At 44.7% G+C, this 23,241-nt stretch overlaps 4 protein-coding genes across 4 annotated transcripts; 2 read left to right on the forward strand and 2 right to left on the reverse strand.

Moving 5' to 3' along the window:
- Window positions 1-5,870: 5,870 nt before the first annotated feature.
- On the reverse strand, window positions 5,871-6,599 carry CCR75_003239 (uncharacterized protein; the record flags this gene model as incomplete). The annotated part of the gene is made up of 3 exons (XM_067961336.1): window positions 5,871-6,367; window positions 6,452-6,500; window positions 6,561-6,599. The coding sequence occupies 3 exons, from the start codon at window positions 6,597-6,599 to the stop codon at window positions 6,234-6,236; spliced, it is 222 nt and encodes a 73-aa protein (XP_067817841.1). The 3' UTR covers window positions 5,871-6,233.
- Window positions 6,600-7,781: 1,182 nt separating this feature from the next.
- Window positions 7,782-8,630, forward strand: CCR75_003238 (uncharacterized protein; the record flags this gene model as incomplete). Its single annotated transcript, XM_067961335.1, has 1 exon — window positions 7,782-8,630. One exon carries the CDS (start codon window positions 7,782-7,784, stop codon window positions 8,628-8,630), a length of 849 nt encoding a protein of 282 aa, XP_067817843.1.
- Window positions 8,631-8,982: 352 nt separating this feature from the next.
- CCR75_003237 (uncharacterized protein) lies at window positions 8,983-12,929 on the forward strand (the record flags this gene model as incomplete). Its single annotated transcript, XM_067961334.1, has 9 exons — window positions 8,983-9,498; window positions 9,520-9,657; window positions 9,735-11,108; window positions 11,189-11,341; window positions 11,427-11,537; window positions 11,647-12,027; window positions 12,088-12,306; window positions 12,370-12,689; window positions 12,791-12,929. 9 exons carry the CDS (start codon window positions 8,983-8,985, stop codon window positions 12,927-12,929), a joined length of 3,351 nt encoding a protein of 1,116 aa, XP_067817678.1.
- Window positions 12,930-13,054: 125 nt separating this feature from the next.
- Window positions 13,055-13,807, reverse strand: CCR75_003236 (uncharacterized protein; the record flags this gene model as incomplete). Its single annotated transcript, XM_067961333.1, has 1 exon — window positions 13,055-13,807. The coding sequence occupies one exon, from the start codon at window positions 13,805-13,807 to the stop codon at window positions 13,055-13,057; it is 753 nt and encodes a 250-aa protein (XP_067817698.1).
- Between the last annotated feature and the right edge of the window lie 9,434 nt (window positions 13,808-23,241).

Here is a 23,241-nt window from a genome sequence, read left to right on the forward strand (position 1 = left end):
TCATGGTGCTAAACACAAATAATTCGTTTCCTTATGGATTCCGAAAGCCGTATAGGGTCGACTTGATAGTTGGACTTTCATTTGATGGTACCAATGTGCAAGATCGAGAAGCGTAAACTACTTGCACCCTACCATGCGGTCATATAGTTCTTCGATTATCGGCAAGGGAACTTTCTTACGACTGACATGCTATAACATAGCAGTAGCCAATCACCCATCGAATGAGGGTCTTTCAATTTCTGCTTTCGAATTCATTTAACGCGTGTTGGGAACTTTCGATTAAGGGGATGCTTTCGAAATTTCAAAAATATTTCAGACCCATGGAGAGTTTGACACTTCGATCCATCCTTTCTTTATATTCACTTTTACGAATTGTTGGAGTGCATCCTGCTTAACCTTCGAAAGACGGAAGGAAGCACGGGAATTTGGCACCACATTCGGCGCTATTTGTATTTCAAAGCTAACTGATCGCACTGGATTTCATTCGGAAGTTGTTTGGTAAGTACGTCCTTGTTCTCGACCTCGACTGGTTTCAGTTCGTAAGGCATTTTCGTTTTCTCTACGTTAAATACCATAGAGCTGATATATCTCATCGTAGGCTCCACTATTCATATTCCCTTGAAGGTCGGGCATCCACGTCTTCGAACGTGATATGTACTACAATATCAATCCGTTGTGAACGCCAATCTATCTGTGGGTTGTACTTGTAGAACGATGATTATCTAAATATCAAGTCACGTGTCCTATATCGTGAACTGCAACTTTGGAAGCTCCACACTAACACGAATGATATCTTTCACTCTCTCCGTGTGCTGAATCGATGTCCACGTTCCGTCAAATCGATGCGCATGTACCGTCTGCACGCTGAGCACTTTGAATGTCAGACCGGGTTTGATCAGGTTTGTTGACGCACCAGAGTCAATCAAACTCGTGACGGACTTGTCGCTAAGACACCATCACACACTAGTAGTCGACTTTGCGCTGGTATGTTCGATCAAGAGCTGCTTGATTGGACCCTGATAGGCGGTACCTAAGTCTTTGGTTTGGCCTCCACAATATTGATCGTAACTTGATCGTAAGCAATTGTGTTTTGCTCGTCTTTACGGCTATCCACATGGTTGAAATGTTGGCAATGTGCATGCTACTGATAATTTCTTCTGGAATGAGTGTTACTTTAATGGGGCACACATCGGTTGGAGAATTGTTGTTGTGGTACATTTACTTTATGGGTAAAATACCCTTTTATCTAATTTTTTAAAATGGTTAGTTACTTAAATCCCATTTATTATGGGTAATAAATGTGGTCGCCGCCAGATATAAATCTGGCGGCCAACATCTATTTTAATTAGCTAGGGTAAGGTTTTTAGATTTAAATGGTTAAATAAAGTTCGGTTCCCATTTTGATTTTAAAGCGTTAAGTGCCTACGTAAGGCTTGCGCATTGATCTGTAAGAGATAGAAGCCTTTCTAAGGTATATCCTCTTGGTCACTAGTTGCCACTTGGTTCCACAAACCCCTGAATCCCTTGAACTAGAATTCCTTAAGCTTTAATAGCTTGTACGACTCTCTAAGTTGTTAAACCCATTAGTTCAATAGGACTAAGTGACTCTCTGAGTCTGAAAGTCTTCCTCTGACTTTAGGAGCGAGGTAGCTCCGCTAAACCTGGCAGCACTCGTAGTCAATCTACCCCTTGTTCTTTACAAGACTAATTTCTTACGAAAACGGAAGAGGTTCCAGAATTTTTAGACGTGCAACGCGTCGCTTATGACAAGCTCAAAACCCAATTCGGGCTTGAGCATGTGGAATTTATTATTTCCCAGGGACCCCCCCAAGAGGTCCTGCATGCAAGGTTTGAAGCCTTCATGCGGTACGAAGCCTCCCTGATCGGTCAGGTACAGGATTAAGCGGCATCTATGTCAACCCGGTGCATCTCTGTACCTGACTCACAGCCGAGGGCTCGCCCTCTGACTGTAAATGTGAAAATATTTGAGGGAAAAGAGGGAGGAGAAAATCTCCCTTTTTGGATTAAGCAGACGGAAATGTCTAATGATTCCGCTTTGTCCTAACATAATGGCAAATGGTGGCTATGGCCACTTCCAAACTTGAAGGTAGAGCCATGGAGTGGGCACTATCGTGCAGCACGTCCATAAACGACGCTTTTCCGTCATGGGATTCGCTGGAACAGCAAATGACGAGCATGTATGCACCGCCTGATCAGGCTTTACGCATGCGCATGCGAGCACGGTTCCTTGCGACTCGACAGGGTAAAAGAACCCTAGGGGGCTTTGTCCAGGAGTTGAGAACTCTTATTGCATCTATGCATCAAGACCCGGGCAAGAAGCACTTGTAGTGACCATGTTTATGGGGGTCTCACAGAGGGCGTTGCCCGGACGGAATTGGTCCGATCTCATCCGGCTACGTTCGAAAAGGCAGTTGCCATAGCGCTACGCGCCGAGTTTGACTTTAAGTCTGCTCGCGTTAGCACGCCTGTTTACCAAACAAGCTCTTCGAGCACATGGGTTCCGTCTGATAGAGCAGAACCAATGTATTTAAGCCTCGTTGAGGAAGGAGAAGAGGTTCTTCAAGCTGTGAAACAGCATAAGACCTTCCGTAGATGTTATATGTGCGGAAGCACGAAACATTTACGCCCTGTTTGCCCTCTGCCCTCTTTGGAATTCGCGTAAAGCTCGAAAGAGCTCCGACCTATACCAGAGATCTGGTACGGTGCAGGAAAACGTCGATACCCAGTAGGTGCGGGGCGCCCTACTGGGGAAGACCTAGGCTCTGTTGAACCGCAAGGAGGCGATAATAAACAGAACCTAGCTTCAATTAGCTCGGTGCTCAATGGCACGGGGTTATAGTACAAGCCTGGCTTGCTAGTCGCCCAAGCGACTGTTAAGGGCTTTGATAAGCCGTGGTCAATTTTAATTGACTCAGGAGCGTCTTGCAATTATGCTCGACGCCTTTCCCTTGAATGAAGTCAACAAGACGCTTAGACGCTGAAAGCGCATGAAGGTGATACAATCACTGTTCGCTTAGCGACTGGGGCTCGTGTCACTGTTGCCAAGGTTCCATTGAACTTAGGTATAAAGTTTCTCGATTTTGACAGTATGGAACGCTGTCTCGTCCTTAATTTAGATTCGAGATATGATCTAATCCTTGGTATGGCCTGGTTAGAACACCATGAGCCATGGATCGGTTGGAGGTCTAAGACCTTAGGCGCCACGCGCAATGTTTCTAGCAAAGTGTTGGAGAGTCATGAACCCACCTTTGCTAGGCAACAAAAGTGCTATTGGCGCGGATCATTGGATGAGTCTGTCAGTGTTTTAGACATTGGCATGTCTGAGTTTATGAACTCTAATGATAAAATCATATATTTTTTGAGCTTGACTCAGCAGAAATAAGTGGAACGGCACGTACTCCGTCGAGTGACACTCGATATAATAACGATTCACTAAATGCCGAAAGCATTGTTGGCCTAAGGCCGAATCATCAAGGGTGCGATAGTTGTCCGTGTTGGAAACAGGATACAGTTGAAGTTTGAAGAATCGCGACTCCTCGGGAGAGTCGCCAACTCGAATGACATAAACCAGCTCTGGGGGCGTCTGTTGACAAGATGGAAAGATCTCAAGGTTAGTTAGGAAGACATTGAACTAACGAGGGATAATATACTCACTCTGCAATCTTCTCTACCAGCCACAAACCAACAGTCTGCACCTCGCAAATTGAATAAAAGGCCGCTAGCTGACGTAGGAAATACCTTCCAATCCGGCAGCAAGCGGGTTTCTCCTGAATCAGGTGAAAAGGCTCTGCTGGAGCTACTAAAGCAACATGATAAACGGTTCGAGACCAAGCACATGAAGCAACATAATAAACGGTACAAGACCAAGCACACGTACTTAGCGGTTTGGAAAATGACAACGAGAGGAGAAGACGCTATAACTCTAGCAGATTCGGTATTAGTGTGGTGGAGTGTATTTGTGGCGTCTTCGGGTCTGATTTCCAGAAAACCGCACAACCAGATGAATACTAAAACCTGCGCACAAATTTTGGAATCGTTCTAGGAACGTCTACGTCGCTGAAACTCCATGTGCTTAAAGTTAAGGTCAAAAAGGTGGCTGCACCTTTCAAACTGAATAAAAGGCTGCTAGCTGACGTAGGAAACACGGTCCGATCTAGAAGCAAGGAGGCTAAATTCAGCGTCTCAGTGACGTAGAATTAGCTAGAACGGTTTTAGACTTTGTACGCAGGTTCCTGAACTTCACCTGTTTTGCGATATTCTGGAAACAAGACACGAAGACGCCACAAATTCACTCCAACACACTATGCATCCGGCTTTCTCACGGACAGCTCCGCAAGCGAGTCATTGATGTTTTGTTTCGAAGCTTGGTTACATGTGTGACGGATCATGATCCGAACTTTTGACCTTCCGTTAACCATACTGGCTTATTACCGAAACGAAACGATTTATAGCCAGTAAAGACTCCGATCTCGATAAAGTTCGCAGTAGTAATGGACCGGTAGGATTTGAAGTCAAGGAAAAGGAGTCCCTGTCCAAGCAAAAGTTGGAACTTACGAATGGGCTTTCTTGATCACTGCCCTGGAGGGGCGATGGCGGTGCTGCAAGGGCGGCGAGCACGGGGTGACGTGGGACAGCAGGTTCGGCGGAAATTTATTTAGGATAGGCTTAGAGGTAGCACAGCGTAGCAAACTAAGGTTCTTGGTATAAAAATAAGCTTGTAGATCCTTTTAGAAGCTTTATAGTGACGTCAGACAATAAAATCAGACGATGGCGTCAGACGGTTACGTCTGCTAATGACGTCATACCGTATACGCATGCTATGTGATCCTATTATACTCGGGTACGTGATCTGTCGTGCCGCACACACCCTGCGGCTTGACATCTTACGCATTTGCTGAGATTTAATAAGCTGCGTCCTACCATGTCGATTCATATGGCCATGCTGCTGATAATAGTTGAAGATGTCATTGCTTTGAGCTACCGAACTACACATCATCCATTTACTAGTTGTGATGGGCCTTGTTTGGGCAGTCGTAGTTGAGCCTCTATGGTCAACTAGAGTTTCTCTTGAAGTATCTAGGTCCTATCCTAAGTACTATCGCTCGCATCACACGTGGTATCTAATCTACCAATCGTAGTGTGTATGAAACACACAGTGTGGCTTACCCCATCTTGTAATTTATCCTAAAAGTTGTCTGAGTACGTTTTGAGCCAATCACATTTAGGCATGCCTTCCTTGAATCTCTGAATATTGGTCGAGACCACAGTAATGCACATGTCTTATGACATAGTTGCAGTTATTGGTAATACTGCCATCAACACAACTAAGCCAGCTTGTACATTTGTTGGGCGAGCACAAGATGTCTAGTTAGTAGTTCTTGATACCGTTGAAGACGGGCTTCTTTAGCAGTAAACTTAGCCGCCGTTGTTTCAAGTTTTCTGCAACAAAAAGAAGGCAAGGGAATGGTCTCTGCAGCTAATGATACGAGCACTAGTCGCTATTGCGATACGACTAGATTAAATTTTAAATCGTCATTCATTCGATTTGTCCTTGTACTTTAGTGCCAAAATTAGATCATATGGCCAAAATTCAGAAGATTTTGCCTTCAAGTTAAAAAATTCAGATTCGCAAAAAGAATCTTTGTGAAATAATCTTCAGTGATTGCGTTTTGAAAACGTGATGCGCCAACGAAGACGTTCATAGAGCTTTACTTCAAAACGGCGACGACAAGTCTGCTTTTCATTGTCAACCGTGCGCGTAGGTCTGTGTTCGTCAAGCGAAGGCCAATCATCTCACTCTTAAGACAACACGTTAAGCTACAGTCGTCAAAGCGCACTGAGCAATAATGTCAGGCGTCTGGGATGAAAGAGCTCGCAAGAATAAGTTTTGCCAGCTTAAGTGGTACTCGTATGTCTACTAATTATAGCATAGTACGTCGCAAGCGCGAGGAGATTGTGCAAGCTCGCACAAAGTACACATGAACATAGATAAGACTTTGGTACCTCTTGACATGCTCAAATGCTCAGACACGGTGACCCGGTAAACCCTACTTGAAACACATGCAGTCGGAATATCGCACAAACACCACTAATAGAGTCACGGCAAATCCAGGACAATTCATCAAGCACGCGCGTACAACCAGCTGAGCAAAGTTCGCGTATTCTGTCCGTTTCAAGCGCTCAAGTGTCTTTTCATGTGCGCATATTTTAAGTCAAATCTGAGTCAGATGCCACAGCCAAGTAGGTCCAAGTGCTTTACTATGGCGGTCCGCAGCTTCGCAATCCGGGCAATAGTCGTAGCAGACCGCTTGTGGTGAAGTTAAAGCTTTGTCAACTCCGCCTCGAACTTTAATTATGCAAATGGTCGTTAATTACACAAAGTTTACGATACAGCTAACAAATTTACTCACAGATACAATAGCAGCTTTACCAGCGCCATGTACACTTCCTCGGAAACGTTTCCTCTCTTCTTCAGAAGCCTGCACGTAATATCGAAATTCAAATTTGTTACGATGCATTTAGACGCTGAATACATTCACCTTAAACTCGCTCCAAAGCTTGTGAATATGCCGAAGCATGTACGCTACAAATATCTTTTTTTTTAGCCTTGACCTCTCGCAGCAGCACAGGTCAATGCGAATTCTTTTTGAGCATTACATTCGATTAGTGGCGCTTTTATAAATTGGTAGCATTACAGTCGCTTGCAAAAATGACAAGAACTTCCGTAGATTTACCTACTTTAAGCAACAATCTTTAATAAATGATTATCTTAAATGTGTGGCTGGCTTCAATTTTTTTTAAAGAGTCAATGTAAAAACGTGAGATGATAGTCAGCACGTTGGTGCCATCAAACCAAGGACCAGTCGTGCTGTGGAACTCTTCGTGATCATATAGCTGCGCTTGAAATGGAGTTCAAGCTGTTGGATAGTGTACGCGGTAGTATGTTTGTTAGCACTTTAATAAGTCATGCTTATACCCTCGTATATTTAGCTACGAATGAAATAGTCGATGTGGAAAAGCTTCGAGATCGCCTTAGAATTACGGACAAGAAGCTGGGTGCCGCATCTGTTTGGCAAGTGATTTTTTGTTTTAAGCTCCGCCTTTTATTGGTAACTGTGGTGGTGCTTTAGCCTCCAGTTAGTAAAGACTACAAGACAGCTTTGCAAAAATTGGTCAAAAGCAGAATACAAAAAGTTGTATGGATATACGCTATTGGTCTTATGTAGCCTTCTTCACCGAGGCTATTGTTTGAGATAAAGCACCCATGAAGAACAATACTTCTAGATGCTGTCAGTTAGTGGGTGCAACTCGCCCAAGAGCTGTACACCTCTCGTTTCAGCTTGGTCATTCGAGTTGTGCTATTTACGCCAACCGATCAAGCTCGCTTGGAAGCTCCTATTTATTGTAGCGACCACAAGCTTTCTTTTGCCGTTGAGCCCGAATTCCAGCCAAAGTTCCGTAAGCTGCGACAACCATTAGCCAATAGTGGCTTTACAGCGAGTTCGACGTCGATTAGGTTGTTCTCCCCCATGCAAAAAAGGCAATGATCATATTGACACCAGATAATAAATACATTTGTGTGTAATATCGCAACGTAACTGTGTACCACGCTAGCCCCGTCAGCGCAAAATTATCAGAAGTGCACCACGCTAGTCCCGATTAGTTCCGAAGACAAAAGTTGGTTGGTGGGCGTGAGCCTAATCGAGAATGAGCGCAAGCACAACTCATCGCTCGTTGAAAAGAATACTAGTATCGCAGCCATGGCTACTCAACGTGAAGAGGACATTAAGATGATGTTGGCCGCTCAGGTCCACATAGGTACGCGCAATGCTGACTCCAAGATGGCGGACTACATCTGGCGTCGCCGCAACGACGGTATCCACATTATTAATGTGGGCAAGACGTGGGAGAAGTTGATGCTTGCTGCCCGCGTGATCGTGGCTATTGAGAACCCCGAGGATGTTATTGCGATCTCGGCTCGCCCGTACGGCCAGCGTGCAGTGCTCAAGTTCGCGCATCACACTGGCTGCAATGCCATTGCTAGCCGCTTCACGCCTGGCACGTTCACGAACCAAATTACGAAACAGTTTCGCGAGCCGCGTCTACTTATTATCACGGACCCCCGCACTGACTCTCAAGCCGTGCGTGAGTCCTCTTTCGTTAATGTTCCTGTGATTGCGCTCTGTGATTCGGACTCACCTCTTCAATTCGTGGATGTGGCTATTCCGGCTAACAATAAGGGTAAACTATCTATTGGTTTGCTCTACTGGCTACTAGCCCGTGAAGTGTTGCGTCTGCGTGGTACGATCTCTCGCGCACTTCCGTGGGATGTGGCTGTAGATTTGTTCCTGTACCGTGATCCGGAGGAGCTTAAGAAGGCTGAAGAGGCTCAAGCTACCGCTGCTGAAGAAGCCCTGGCTCCAGTAAATTGGGGTGAAGCCTCGGCGCAGACCCCTGCGGAGCCCGCCTTGTATGCTGCTGAACCAGCTGTTCCTGCTGTTGCGTCTACTGAATGGACGGCCACTGGGAACACCGAGTGGTCAGGGGAGGCGGGTGCTGCGTCTAACTGGAACGCTGCCGCCCCCTCTGGTGGTAGTGGCTGGGACTAGATGGTCTGGAGCCTTTCTTCTAGCGCTATGCTTTAACCTTCTCGACGAAAATTGTTCTTTGTAATGTTTTGCAGTCGTGCTCAGAAGTGGACGCATGGAATAGACGACGGTGTTAAGCGATGGCACCTGGTTAATGCGACCTATAGCTTTTGGTCATAATGGAGACATGTCAATACATTTTCAAGACAATTCCAATACGTGTCAAATAAATACATTTGTTCTTTTGGGTCTCAAATTTTGTGTGCTAGCCACAACATTCATAAGTTGGAAATCTAGCATACAATTCTGATAGGATCAAAAGCTCGCATTAAGAAAATTACACAGCCTAATGAGTGCTAAGACGCCTTCCGCAATGGAAGCAGTTTCCGCACCCGTTATTGCACTCGATAGCGCAAAGGAGACGACGAAATCGATGACATTAGACACAACTGTGGCTGCGGAGCCGGCCGTGAATAGGAATATCGCAGTAGAGCGCAGCACAGAGAACGTGGAGACCGCTGATCCGAAGCTCCACGCAGTAAATCCTCAACTGGAAATTATAATTAAAGAAGCAGGAAGTGAGGAAACGGAGTCAGAGCCCGAGAAGCAGCCAAAGAAGCGTGCAAAGATGGTGAAAAATGTTAAGAAGAGCCCGAAGACCCCCGGCCGTAGGAAAAAGGTAACGGTTGAGCTTTCGGAGAAGGAAGAGCAAGAGCAGGTCGTAAAGAAGGTGGCGGCGCTCAGTGAGGATATAAGAGGAAAGTTTGGCCAGATTGCCTGGGCTAAGATGGGTGGATACCCCTATTGGCCATGTATTATCACGGACCCGCGATTGCTGCCTCGAAAGTTGCAACAGACAGCCATGAAGACGCTCGAGTCCAAATTTATGGTATTTTTCTACGTATCTAAGAATTTTGCACTCGTCTCTTTTAAAAAGATTGAATCGTGGGACGACACCAAGTTTGCATACCGCGAAGGCTACCCTGAAAAGGATTCCAAAGCTCCGAAGCGACGGGTGAAACTTATGGAGGCAATTGATGTGGCAGATGTATGTAGTCTCAAAGATTAATTTATTTCCTCGACATTTTTACATGTCTGAGTACTGTTCTCTTGGTTTGTGCGCAGAAAGAGATTCAGCTTCCGATTGAGGAAAGAGCGAACGGCCTATTGAAGCGCGAAGAACGAACTGAGGTAACGGAAGAGTTGGTGGAAAAACCACCTGCTCCTGTAAAGCGAAAGCCTGGCCGGCCTCCGAAGGCAAAGCCACTGGTCAAAACGGCTCCGAACATACCGGTGAAGAAGCGACTGATAAAAGACGAACCAGTAGAAAGCGTTTGTGGAAAGGAAGTTATAGAAACTAGGCCTGCTGTCTTACAACACGAAGAAGAGGGAGTCAGTATACCGTCGCTTAGCAAAGAAGAGATCAAAGCAAAGGTGGCGAGCCGCAAGGCGCCAAAAAAGAAAGGGACAGATGACGTTCCGGTTGCCGCAGGAGCTTTCGCGAAGAAACCTATAAAAGCGACAGCAAGGAATGGAAAGTCAAGTAGTGCTACTGAAATCGACTCCAAACGAAAACGAGAAATTGAGCTTGTGGTACCTCATAAGTCTGTAAAGTCAGCTGACATTCGTGAGATGACGGAAGAAGCAGCCAAGAAGAAGCTTATTGTCGGCTCGAAAAGCAAAGCTAAGAAGGATAAGGGAGACTATAATGTCGGTGATCTTGCTTTTTTCGCCAGTAAGATGGCTCGATTGTACGCAAATGAATCCTCGCGGAATAATGACGAGCTTGTCGGCATGATGCAGGAATTGTTTAAGGAAGCGCTTATGTATCGTTCAGATGTTGAACGATCAGGACTGGCTGCAATTATTGCGCGACTACGAAAAAGCTTAAGCCCCACAGTCGGTCATACGGCGAGCGCACTTCGAAAGCACATGATTAACATTTTGAAGAATGACACAGATATTGCCCGATCGGGCAAAAGAGGCTTTCATAAGATGACGGCGCACGGCACGAAAAAGCGGAAGACTGAAGCGAGCAATTTAATACAGTCACAGGCGGACCAAGTGAAAGAGGAGTTATTGTCAGGAACTAGCGATAATAAAGAGATTAAACCTGCAACGAGCACAGCTCTTTCACCTTCAAAAGTTGAGTCGCCAGTTGAACAAGCAAAAGATTCGAATGGTCCTGAAATAAAAGTGAAGGATGAGAATGCACCGATTGAGTTGCCGGAAAAGGTGGTAGACAACGCAGCGCCTGTTGACGACCAATTAGTGAAAACGGAAGCAATGGCTAACTCATCGATAGAACCAACAGAAAATCGACTGGCCTCGCCGACGAAGATTGAAGTCCCCGAAGAAGGCGGACTAATGAACGACAAGGCGAAATTGATTGAAAAGCCAGGCAATGTTGAAAATAATCGGAAAGTCTGTGTAGATATGCTGAGCAAAATCCTTGACCAGGACGGATCAAATCGGGCTGACCTGGCAGCGGAAATCGAGGTTCATTGATACGTTCATCCGTTTGTATTGTTAATTTTGGCTAGAATTTAACAATCCTCACTTTTTTGCGTGACGTGTAGGCCGCATTATTTGAGCGTTTTAAGGAGACCAATGAAGATTACCTAACTCAAGCGCGTATTATCATATTTGGCCTGAAGGAGAATGATTCCATGCGAAAGCGACTAGTTTCCGGTGCATTGCACTGTCTAGAGCTTGCTTACGCAGACCATGCGGTAAGCGCAGTCGATACGATGCCTCACATATATCGATGACAAACTTTTTACTCACGAGCGTGTGTTTGTAATCAGTTTTTCAAAGAGACAGAATGATCGACTGCAGAAGCCTGCTGGAATGACAGTGATTGCTACTACTTTTGTTTCGTTAGGCGCGACACTTAAAAAGAAATCAAATTTGTTGTTTAATGTGGCTGTGTGCCGTCGGACTTTTATCGTTGTCTTACAACACTATGCTTAATAAGAGGATTGGGCCCTGATTACCTGTCTTATCTCTGTTTATTACGTTGTAGAGGGATTTGTAGGGAACGAACATGGCTCGAGCCAACTTACTACTACGGCGTGAGCTCGAGCGTGCGTTCGCTGATGCGCAGGTTGGAAAACATCGATACATCAAGGCATCCATCGATGATGAATTGTTTGTGCTAAGCGCAGCCGGGCTTGCGACATCAGAGCCCCGGGATGATGTAGCGCAGCTTGTGGCATCACATTTGAACGCGGAGGAGGCGGCATTTGTGCTGCTATGCCCCGACACAAATGTTGCTGCGCTGCGTTGGGTGCTGCTCGCATTTGTACCCGAAAGCGTAAGTGTACGTGACCGTATGTTGTACTCATCATCGCGGGAGTCGTTGAAAAAGCAATTAGGACTCAATTACTTTTCGGGCGAATTTCACGCAACAGAGCTGGTAAGAAGCTGCGCCACTTGTAGCAAAAGTCTATACTAACCAAGCTTTAATTTTGTATAGTGTGAAGTGACGCTGGAAAACTTTCTGGAAGCAAAGAAGAAGCAGGCGGCGGATGCGCCACTGTCTGAGTCAGAGCGGCTTCTTAAAGAAGCGGCCTTGCTGGAGCGCGATACAAATGTCAAATCCAGTGCCATGGGCGTCGTGCCTTTTAAGGTTACGCAAAATGCACGCGATAAGCTGAAACTGTTGCAGGATCATAAATTTGACTGGATCGCGATGGTACGCTATGCTTGGAGACGTAATAAACTTTAAACCCAAGGGCTCACATGCTGGCCTATCTAGAAATTAGATGAGAACAATGAAAGTGTCGAAGCTGTATTGAGTCTGGAAAGGGTCAATTTAATCGATATTCCCGATACATTGGATCGTCGGACTCCCAGCTTCGTAGCTTATCGCTATCGCGGACCAGTTGCATCGGGAGCAACGACGGCTTTGAGTATGCTCTTTCAACGACGTCGTAAAGAGTTTCTGACTAACATATGCAACGTTGTGGAAGTTTTCATGTATGTGTGCCCGGAAGACGCGCCAATTCGACTGAAAATGGTCTATTCAACGTGCAAGGCAACGCTTATCGCCGCGGCCAACGACGAATTAAATATCAAGTTCGACTACACGGCAAGGATATTGTTACTACCTCTTGTAGCTCAATTGTTGACAACGTCTGCTCTCTGTTGCTATAGATTGAAATCAATCATCTATCTAGCGCAGCTGAGGACATATATTTGGAGGTGGGCCCAGTAAAAACTAATAATGAAGCCAAGACACGCGAATTTGCACGACCCGCTGCTCCTGGACGCGGTCGAGGTCGAGGAAGAGGTCGCGGACCTTCGGCGCTTCACTAGTTTGCAATAGACGGCTGCAAGACAAGATGCAAAGCATGGAGAATCATCTTTTCGTATTGACTAAGGCTCTATGCGGAGAGGCTCTAGCTAGCCTCTTTTAGTAAACGAGCTCTAAAGCTGCATTTTCATCGCCTTCCTTTCTTCTTGCCCTTCTTCTTGCCACCACCTAACGCTGGCGTCGCTGCTGCCGCGGCAGCGGCTTTCTTTCTCAATGCCTCCTCGGCTTCCCTTTCAAGACGCAACTTGCGAGACTGTAAATTCGGAATGAGATCTGCCATTTTGATCATTAAAGCTTTGCGGGTCGGTATCTCCGAGATCTCGGGCGTGCCGTCATTGCGAAGAATACGGACACGAATACGACCCGACCTGAGCCAGTCACGCGGATATTTTTTATGTGGCTCCAATACATGTGGAAGCTTAAAGTATGTGCAAACTTCTGACATTTCGTCGGCGGTGGGTGTGTCGCAGCACAGCTCTTTGGAGATACGACGGCCTTGCTGCAGCGTCTTCTTACTATCAATGTAATTGGGATAAAAGGTCACAAAATTGGATGTAGACGTGCCCTCTGCCAATCCGTAGGCATAGATAATTTTACGCCGCATTGGCTCCATGGGTGGCGTAAGTCCAGACATATCCGGCATGCCGGGCATGGCTCCTGTTGGGGGCATCCCTCCCATCCCTTGCATCATCTCCATCATTTTCGACATATCAGGCATACCGCCCCCTCCACTACCGCCAAACATGCCCATTAGGTCTGCCGGATTTAGTTGATTCATATGAGGACGAGCCCGGCTCGATGCCTGCGACGGCATTTGAAGAGCATTGGAGTCGTAGCGCTCGCCGGCTACATTCTCTTTGGTACGGCCAGCGCGCACCATTTTTCGTTTGTCTTCTTTGTGGTGTACACTAATATAGAAAAATTTGATGCTAGTATTTGTCGATTTCAAGAAAAAATTGCGGTTTCTTGGCGATTGTAACCCCACAACCTCAACGAGACCGTCATAGACCGCGGCACATCTCAGCAAGATTAAGTGCAACGGGGTGTATCGTTACATGAAATTAACACTTAAAGGTTGTTAATTAATATATTATCTAAAAGGTAGATAATATTTGAAGAGTATTACTTTACATGTTAATATTCTAAAAGCTTATCCATTGGTATATATAGACCATTATATCTACTTTCTTCGCGGTCCAGTCAGCGCTGGACGCGCGCAAAGAGAGAGACAGAAAAGACTTTATTACATGTTTTCTATTAGTTTTTGATTAAGTTAGTATTAAATAGATAGACAAGAAGAACTTACTAATATTTAGTACAGTTTTCTTTTAACCCTCTTTAAAAAAAGTTTTTTGAAGAGTCTTCCTCTGCACGTACTAGTGTATGTGAAGTGCCGTGAGGCACCACTCGAACTGAGGCAGTGCGAAGTGGACTTGTACTGAAGCAGTACAAGTCAGTAGTCTCCCGTTACACCAAGAGAACGTGCTTATTCACCATGCTTCTTTCCACCATTAAGACGACAGTTCGCTTCCGAAAACACGAAGTTACACGCACTGCACGTGTGACGGGTGTTCCTTAATAAAATATTATTACCTAAAAGAAAAAAATATAGAAGAATGATATCAGGGAACACACACCCCTTTGGCATTGCCACATCCCTCCCCGTCGGTTGTTTCAAATAAAAAAAAAACTACAGGTTAAAATGATAACAAAAAAACAATTTTATTATTCCGCTATATCGCATTTTTTTCGTATAGTCGTATTTCGATCCCCTTTTGGGCTTCAGTTCCCCCAAATTACATTTCGGAACCGATACAGCCACACCACTTGATTATCTACCTCTGTATTTGTAAGAGTAGCGTAATCGTAGCAGCTTGTTGATAACTGAATACATGTTGAGATTTTTTAATGCCGGCCTTTCCAGCTACAATAGCTCGGAGCCTGCAAAAAATACCTCACTATATTTGCGTAATTTCTTTAAAAAAGCTTCTTGCTTATTAACAAAGATAATACGAGCGAAAGCCGACAAAAATTGAAAATTAAGGAAATTGTGGCTTGCTTGCGCTCATTGTAAGTACAAAAAAGGGCACTAGTATTCGTCTTTTTGAAAGGGAAGTATGTTCTTCCGCAAAAGTTGGTAGAAGTAAAGTAAAATAAGTTCATCCTTAGCTTGACCTCCAAATACTTACATGCATGCGCAAGAGCGCACCTCCGACCCTTATCGCTTATTTCTGCTGACGATTGAAACGTGTGGACGCTCAAATATCGTCGTTACGTTTATAATCATCGTTATTCAAGAAACTACAGATTGTGGGCTTAAGCAGTAGCTGAGATGCAGCTACATAATGGCTTATAGATGGCCTCCCTAATGCTTCTTCTGCGCTAGCTAACCGAATGCAAGGCAGGTTTTTATTAATGACTAATATACTTTTCGATAAACTTCCTACCCTTCTAGACGACTACTCTGCTATTCAAATCTCATAAGGTCATGAGCCCAACCATGGCTGAGGCAAATACTATTCTAAATGAGGACAGCTATTTTGTGTTGGAGTTTAACACTCGAATGAAGCTCGCAAAGATAGGTTTGCTGTATCATCTCGACGCTACGAAGGCTCCGAGTGAAAGCGACACTATTGCGTATGCTTGGAAAGTACACAACATGAAAGCTTTCGCGAATGTGTGCACGATGGTAATTTCAAGTCTTCAATCCAGGGTCGTCTGCTGCTGCCTCAGGAGACGACCCTGGACTGAAGATTTGAAATCACCATCGTGCAGACATTTTAAAGCTTCTTCCTTCGTCGTAGCATTTATAATCGAGTCCAGATGCGTCGACAGCTGCATGAAATTAAGATGAAGAAGGGTGGAAGTGTGATAGATCATTTCCTAAAGCTCGAAAAAAATTGCTTGTCGATGCAAGCCATTGGAGATGTAGTGACGCGAGGTGAACAGCTCCGCATTTTGCTAGGAAGTCTGTCCGAAGAGTACATTCAGATCGTCAATATCATCGAATCCGTGACGGACAACTATCGGTTTCAGGCGAAGGAGATACTTCGTCTCGAGCGCGGAGGCATTGTTCGTAAGGACAAGAGTGAACGTGCATTGGAGGCTACTAGAAACGTCAAGGGCAATTTTTCGGTCAAAGGAAACAAGGAACTAGTTAGCCGGGACATAGCAAAAAGGGTCATAAGAAACAAGGTTGTTGGAAGAATGCTGACAAGAAACAGAATGGAGAACAAGCGTTTACTGTTAATGACCAACGGACTGAAGGGTAGTTACTTGACAGTGGCTCAAGAAGTCACCTGTGTCCATTCAAGGATGAGTGTCTGAAAATTCAATCACTCAACAGGTGGGTTAAACTTTCGGTTGCGAATGGAGAAACAGTTACGGCAGCTGGAATTGGGACGATACGATTCTTATTGAATAACCAATAGCCAATCCGTGTCGAAGACGTGCTCTACGTTCCTAAATTGCATTGTAGACTTCTGTCGATCCCTGCATTGTCTGCTAAAGGGTTACACACAATTTTCCAATATGCCACATGCGAGAGCAGGAATGAAAATGAAGTGGTGACTCAAGTGACCCAGAAGGGGGAATCGTTGGCTCACGAATGCGAACAAGTTCAGTCTGCAAACATGAGTGAAAAGGTACACGGTGGAGCCAAACCTGCGAGTCCAAACTTATGGCACGCTCGATTAGAAAATCTGCAAATGAAGGCGTTGAAAACCCTCAAAAATTGTGTCGAACGATCTAAGACGGAACATAAGTCTGCCGTGTTGAAGACCAAGATGACGTATGTGAAGGTTGTTTGACTGGCTAGTCGTCAGTTAAGCCATTTCCTAAGTCAAGTTTCGGTGAAGTGAAGTCAACTTCACTACTTCAAGTAAATCATAGTGACGTGATGGATCCCATGGAGACCAAGTCACAGGGTAAAGAAAAATTCGAGGCTACATTTTTTGCGATTTTATGCGATATGTCGTTGCATATTATATTGCGCATAAGTTGGACGTGGTCAATAAAATTTGTCGAGTACAATTCGATGATGGAGAATCAATAAGATGCAAAGACTCAATGTATTTGCACCGACAATGGTGGCGAATATATGGGCACAAGTCAGAAGAAGCAAGAGCAGGATCAAGTGTGTTGAGAGGCTGTAATTATGCACCAAGCGACAGTTTCATATTCGCCACAGCAAAATGGAATGGCTGAGCGGAAGATCCGGACGCTGACGAAACGAGCACGGTCAATGATGAATTACATGAAGGTTGAGAAGAAGTGGTAGGCTGAAGCCATATATATTGCGGCTTTTTACGAATCGTGTACCCTGAGCCTCGCACTCGACCACTCCGTTTGAGGTTTGATTTGAAGCGAATACAAACCTATCGCATTTGCGAGTTTTCGGCTCCCAAGGGAACGCGCACATCGATAAAGCTAAACGACAAAGTTATATAAAAAGACATTTCACTGTTTTTGGGCTACGCTCATGGTGGGAAGGACCATCGTGTTTGAAGGTCTGACTCAAAACGACTGGAAATCACGAGGTCAGTGATATTTCAAGAACTACCCAAGTCTAAGTATGTGGAAGTTGTTGTTAATAGAAATATCACTCAAAATGTTTATCATTGTGACAATGAAGATGACGTCGATCAACCTGGAGTGAAAGTGAACCGATAGTGGTGGATCATATTGGTACCAATCCGCCTACTTCACCTCCTAGCGAAATTGACTAAATGAGTCCATGTCATGATATTATTGTCTGTTCTTACCCTGCATTTGATATCGACGACGTTTACATGGAGCCGAATTATGAAAGGATACGAACTAAACCATTTTGTTCAAAGGGGGCTTGGGTACTATTGATGACTGCTCATATTTGGTACCATCTCGATATTGTGGATACAATGCACCGGTTGCGTCGTTACCTGGTCAATATTCGCAAGCACTGATTCCCGTACATAATTCTGATGTCATTGTACCTGCAAAGAGTGACAATGACGCGTAACGTGCGCCAAAACGTTATTGCATCGCATGTGAGGCACTGGCATATCGAGGTGCTATACGTTCTCCTCAATCCAAAATGTTGAGTTACGCGATCAAGACTGAACTACATGCATTGAATCAAAAGAAGGCACGGAGTGGGGCGAAGAAAATTTCCGGTCGAAAGGTTGGAACCAAGTGGGTGTTCGCGATTGAGCAGAATAGAAATGGAAAAACCGATTGATTCAAGGCTCGGCTTGTTGCGATGGGTCATAAACAAACCTATGGTGTGAATTATTACGACACATATTCTCCGGTCGCAAACATGAATTCCATTCGTGTTTTCCTGGCAGTGTGTCGTCAATCGGTATGACTTTTCGCCAGTATGATATTGACACGGCCATCCTACATGGAATATTGGAAGAACATGTATACATCTCTGCGATTAAAGGTGTTGACATGGACGCGAGTCAAGTATTGACCTCGATCGAAATTACTACGTACAAAAAATAATCTGCTGCAACATGGTTCAAGACCATTACGAGTGTTATCCGCAAAATGGGCTTAGTTCCATGTGTTGCGAACCCGTGCGTATTCGTCCGTCACGATGGAAATCATTCGTGGACTTTCGTTACTTTGTATGTCGATTATATGCTAATCAAAGGTAATTCGCTGGCTCAATCGACAAAGTTGGAAATGAACTTGCAGGTCATTTCAAGCTAAGGATGCTAGGCAACTTTAAATTTATTCTCGGCATTGAAGTGACGTACGATCAGCATACGAAAAAGCTCAAGATTAGCCAAAGTGCGTGCATTGACAGAAAGGTCAAAAATTTAACCAAGTCGACTCGAAAGTGGTGAGCAACCCAAGTGTGGAAGGCAAGTCATGCTCAAGCGCGAGAAAAAGGACCCGAAATGGAGAATTGTTCATATCGACCTCTGGTGGGATTACTTCTCTATGTGGCATCAGGAACAAGACCAGATATTGCGTTTGCAGTGGTTCGTTTGAGTCGACATTTGGAGAAACCAAGTGAAGAGCACTGGAATGCAGCTGATCGTGTGCGACTGCAACGAATTGAATCTGCTATTGTAGCAAGCCGGGTAAGCAAAAGCTGAGTGCACTTAGTGATGCAGATTAGGGATTTGAAAGATAATCGACGTTCGACGTCTGGAGTCATGGTGATGGTCAATGATTCTCCAGTCATTTTTAAGTCGAAGCTTTGAAACAGTGTCTCTTTAAGTATTGCGGAAAATGAATACGTGGCGCTTCCGTCATGCATCCAAGAAGTGTTGTGAATAAATAGTTTATTGATGGAAATGAAGGTCAAGATCGAAGATCCAGTCATTGGGTATGAATATGATTCGAGTGCGGTTGCTATTGCTATTGCTAAGAGCGATGGATACTAAAGTCGACGAAGCACATTGATATTTATTCGTTATCATTTGTTCGCGATCAAAATCAAGGCCAAAGTAATTCAGTTGGAGTATATTGATACTCGACTCCAACTCGCCGATTTTCTGACCAGGCAATTTCGACTAAGAATTTTTAGTTTCTCGTGGCGAAGACAAACGTAAAAGAAATCTAGTCGAGGAGGAGCGTTGACGATGGATACGTAGTGGACGCTCAAATATTGTCGTTACGTTTATTATCATCGTTATTCAAGAAACTACAGATTGTGGGTTTCCAGCAGTAGCTGAGATGCAGATATATAATGGCTCATGGATGACCTTCCTAATGCTTCTTCTGGGCTAGCTAGCCGAGGGCAAGGCAGGTTTTCTGAATGACTTATATACTTCTAAGAAACCCCCTTCCCGACTAGGTGACTACTCTGCTATTCAGATCCTATTAATTTCTAGCTCAGCTGCTCTCGCGAGCTCGATCTGCTGCTCTTTCTTTTCGTTTTTTTATGACTTGCCAATCAAGTGCGGGCGCTCTTGGCTTTTTCTTTTCTGTTAAAACAATACATTTAACATCGCCAAACGAAAACACGGTTTCTGATGTAGTCAGCCCATTACATAACTCTCATATAGATGAAGGGCGTGCGGTTACAGCGGTTCCCTAATGTAATTTAAGGGCGGGGGGGGTCAAAGACGAAAAGAACGATCTAAAGACGATTCTGAAGGAATAACTGTTGATTTTTGGATGCGGTGGATCGACCCATGCAAGGAAAATATTGTATGCGACGTTTTATTCAATACAGACGGCTCCCTAATATTATTATAAAGTCTAAACACTGCCAATATTACCATACATGGTAATATTGTAGCGGCAACACGACAATTCTGTTCTAAAGACTTGTTTGTTGGACGCGCGAATGGGCGGTGAGCGATGAGTCGTAATACATTCTCAAACTAATAAAAAGGAAGATTGCAATACGTACGAATTTGATTATAGTAACACACTTCTACTTTTCCCTAAGTTAAGTCTACTTAGTATTGACCTTTAGTTGCTAAGAATTATTCTGATTTTAAAACTCTTCCTCTGCACGTCATGTACGTAGAGTATTCAGTGACACCTTTACTTCACTTTTATCAGTGTAGATTAGCTAGTACGTGGTGTGTCTGTCAACGCCACCAGAGTAAGCGGCCTAATACTAAGAAAGGTCCTACTTTTGGGAAAGCTATTGATTGTAGCGGAAAGACGACCACAAAAACAATGGAATCCTTGTTTTTGTAGACAGATTCAGCAAGATACTGAAGATGTACTAGCGAAAGGTGTACATGCCTATTTTCGGTATCGTCGCATCGTCATCGATGCGGCGAGCCTCGATGTCATCGTTTCGTTCGACGAACCTTCGCAACGAGGAGTCGCATTCGATTGCTTTAAGTTGTAAATATCAATCTTGTCCGCAATTGTTGATTTTCTGCATATCTACCCAGCAGAAAATGCCGAATGAGCTGGTTCCCATGTGTAGCGGAGCTAGCTTGCTCCGTAACTCAGAGGAAGACTTATTGACTCAACGAGTCACTTAGGTCTATAAAACTAATAAGCTTATCATCTCAATGAGTCGTACAAGCTATTTTAGCTATGTAGAGCTTAGTGAATTCTAGTTCAAAGGATTCAGGCGAGAATATATACCTTAGAAAGGATTCTTTCTCTCACAGATCAATGCGCAAGCCTTAGGAAGGCACTATACGCTTAAATATCAAAAGGGAAACTGAACATTATTCACCTAAAATCTGAAACCTTACCCTTGCTAATTTATATGCTATTCGTCCGCCAAATTTATTTCTGGCGACTGCCACATAAGTTACACATATTAAATGGGATTTAAGTAATTATCTAATTTTCAAATAGAACAAAAGGGTATTCTACTCACAATGTAAATGCACCACAACAACAGTTCACCAACCGATGTGTACCCAATTACATCCTCTCCTATCAGACTATTGACACCAAGTGAAAACATTCGCATTGTTTTCTCTTTGAGGTTGAAATATAATCAACTAACCGTTTGGTTGTGTTTGCATATCTTTGTTGAATGACAACAAATCGTGAGTCACCGACTCCGAGCAACTCCCCCGACGATGAGCTGCAGGTAGACAATATGAATCACACTCCATCGGAGAAAGAGGCAGAAGATCCTGTATCATATACGCCTCAGCGTGTAGACGAGTCGCGTCGGTCTCCAAATCCGTTCCTAGAACGTAGTGCCGGGCGTTTTAGCTACATTGCACCCGACGCCGGACTCTTGGTCCAATATCATCACGAATCCGCTCGATGAAGAGCAAGAGCTGGCAATCCTCATCGAGGAACAAGCTCGTCATTGCGCTGCGGAGATAATGCTCACAGTGAATACCGATTCACTCCACTTAGTGTGGAAGAGCGTCACAAAGAGATCACGGGTCGCAGTTTGACCATCTGAACCTCCGAATCAAAGGCGAAAACGCCGGATTAAATCGCTGTTCGCGACGCTCTTCATGAGCGATACCTTAAGCCAAAGGTTATGACACTCGGTCAGTATCTGTCGCGTTTTTTTGCGTGATCAGGCCGTTGGGACTTCGGTGACCTCAATCAGGAAAATTTCGATCGTTCTGTTTTCAAAGGAATTAAAAAGCGGAAACGACGTTCGTTTGAGAACTATATCCATCGGCTCCGCCGTCTCCGCAAAATCTGGTGTATACGAGAGTCTACGGAAATGGTGGAGGTCCGTTTGGAAAGGAAGCTTCGCTTAGATTTCGCCAAACTTAAGGCCAAATGCCAGTTCCGTTCGGCGTTTATGCCACAAAACGAGGATATACCTAGGCAATATTTCAGTGCTCTGGTTGCCTGTGCATTCATACATCGAAGCCGCACTGAGGCTATAGATCCACCTAATCCCACTTCCCACCGAACGTCAACGGCGTGCGGGCAATTTTACCTCAAACTCCTTAAAGTTTACAAAAGAGGAGTACCTAAGCTATCTCACCAAATACTAGTTTCAGCCCTTACGACGACGTCGCTTTAAACTTTCTCCACGTGAAACTAAAGGTTCCTTCGCGCATCAAGCAGCGCGGGAGGGAGACAGAATCTCGGCGGATGCATTTGGTGCTCTAAAGCACGAGGTGCAACTTCTTCGCGGTTTCTTGCTCGCGTTGAGGGCTCTTTTGAGGCGGTTCAGAATCGTTGTTTAACGCTGGACCGTCATTAACTTTGTTTAGAGAGCCAGCTGGACATCCTGGTGAGGATGAAGCAGTCTGTGACACGGCCGTCTTATTCGGCGCAAGCCTCGTTCACGTGGGAAGGGTTCCGATAAGGCTTATGCAAGCCGACGCAGAACACTGGGTCTGTACGCAGCTTGCTTGGAAGGTTAAGCGTGTAAGCTAGGCCTTTCTTGGTCACGACCGTAAAAGGTCCAATAAAGCGCGCGCTCAATTTATTCTTGTAGACCGAAGAAACCAAGTTGATAGGTAGATTTTAAGCGTCTAAAAGGACTAGGCCTCCGACCGCATAAGAATTAATACAGCTTCTGCTTTTGGCATCTGCTTTATCTTTCTGTCTGTTTTGGCTATTAGCCATCTCGTCACGTACATGTCTTACGACACAAATCGTGTCGCGGAATTTTGCTTACTTGTTTCCAAATGGGCTGATATCAGCAAGCCTGCCGGCTAATTCTCTCCTACCAAGCCCTGAGCTACGTAGTGGTATTGTTAACGGAACGCGTGGGTGGGTGATACCATTATTATAGAACGGAGTGTAGCCTGTCGAGGCATTACTAACTTTATTTAACGATTGGTGTCTGAGCACACACACTGCGTAAAATGTCTTCAATGACGCGATTGACACGTTCAGTCTGACCATCGGTGTGGATGGTCCGCTATGGAGATGTCAAAAATGGTGTTAAGCACCCGGACAATCGAT

This window comes from Bremia lactucae, linkage group LG11, assembly GCF_004359215.1.
Source record: "Bremia lactucae strain SF5 linkage group LG11, whole genome shotgun sequence".
NCBI classification, from domain to species: Eukaryota; Oomycota; class Peronosporomycetes; order Peronosporales; family Peronosporaceae; genus Bremia; species Bremia lactucae.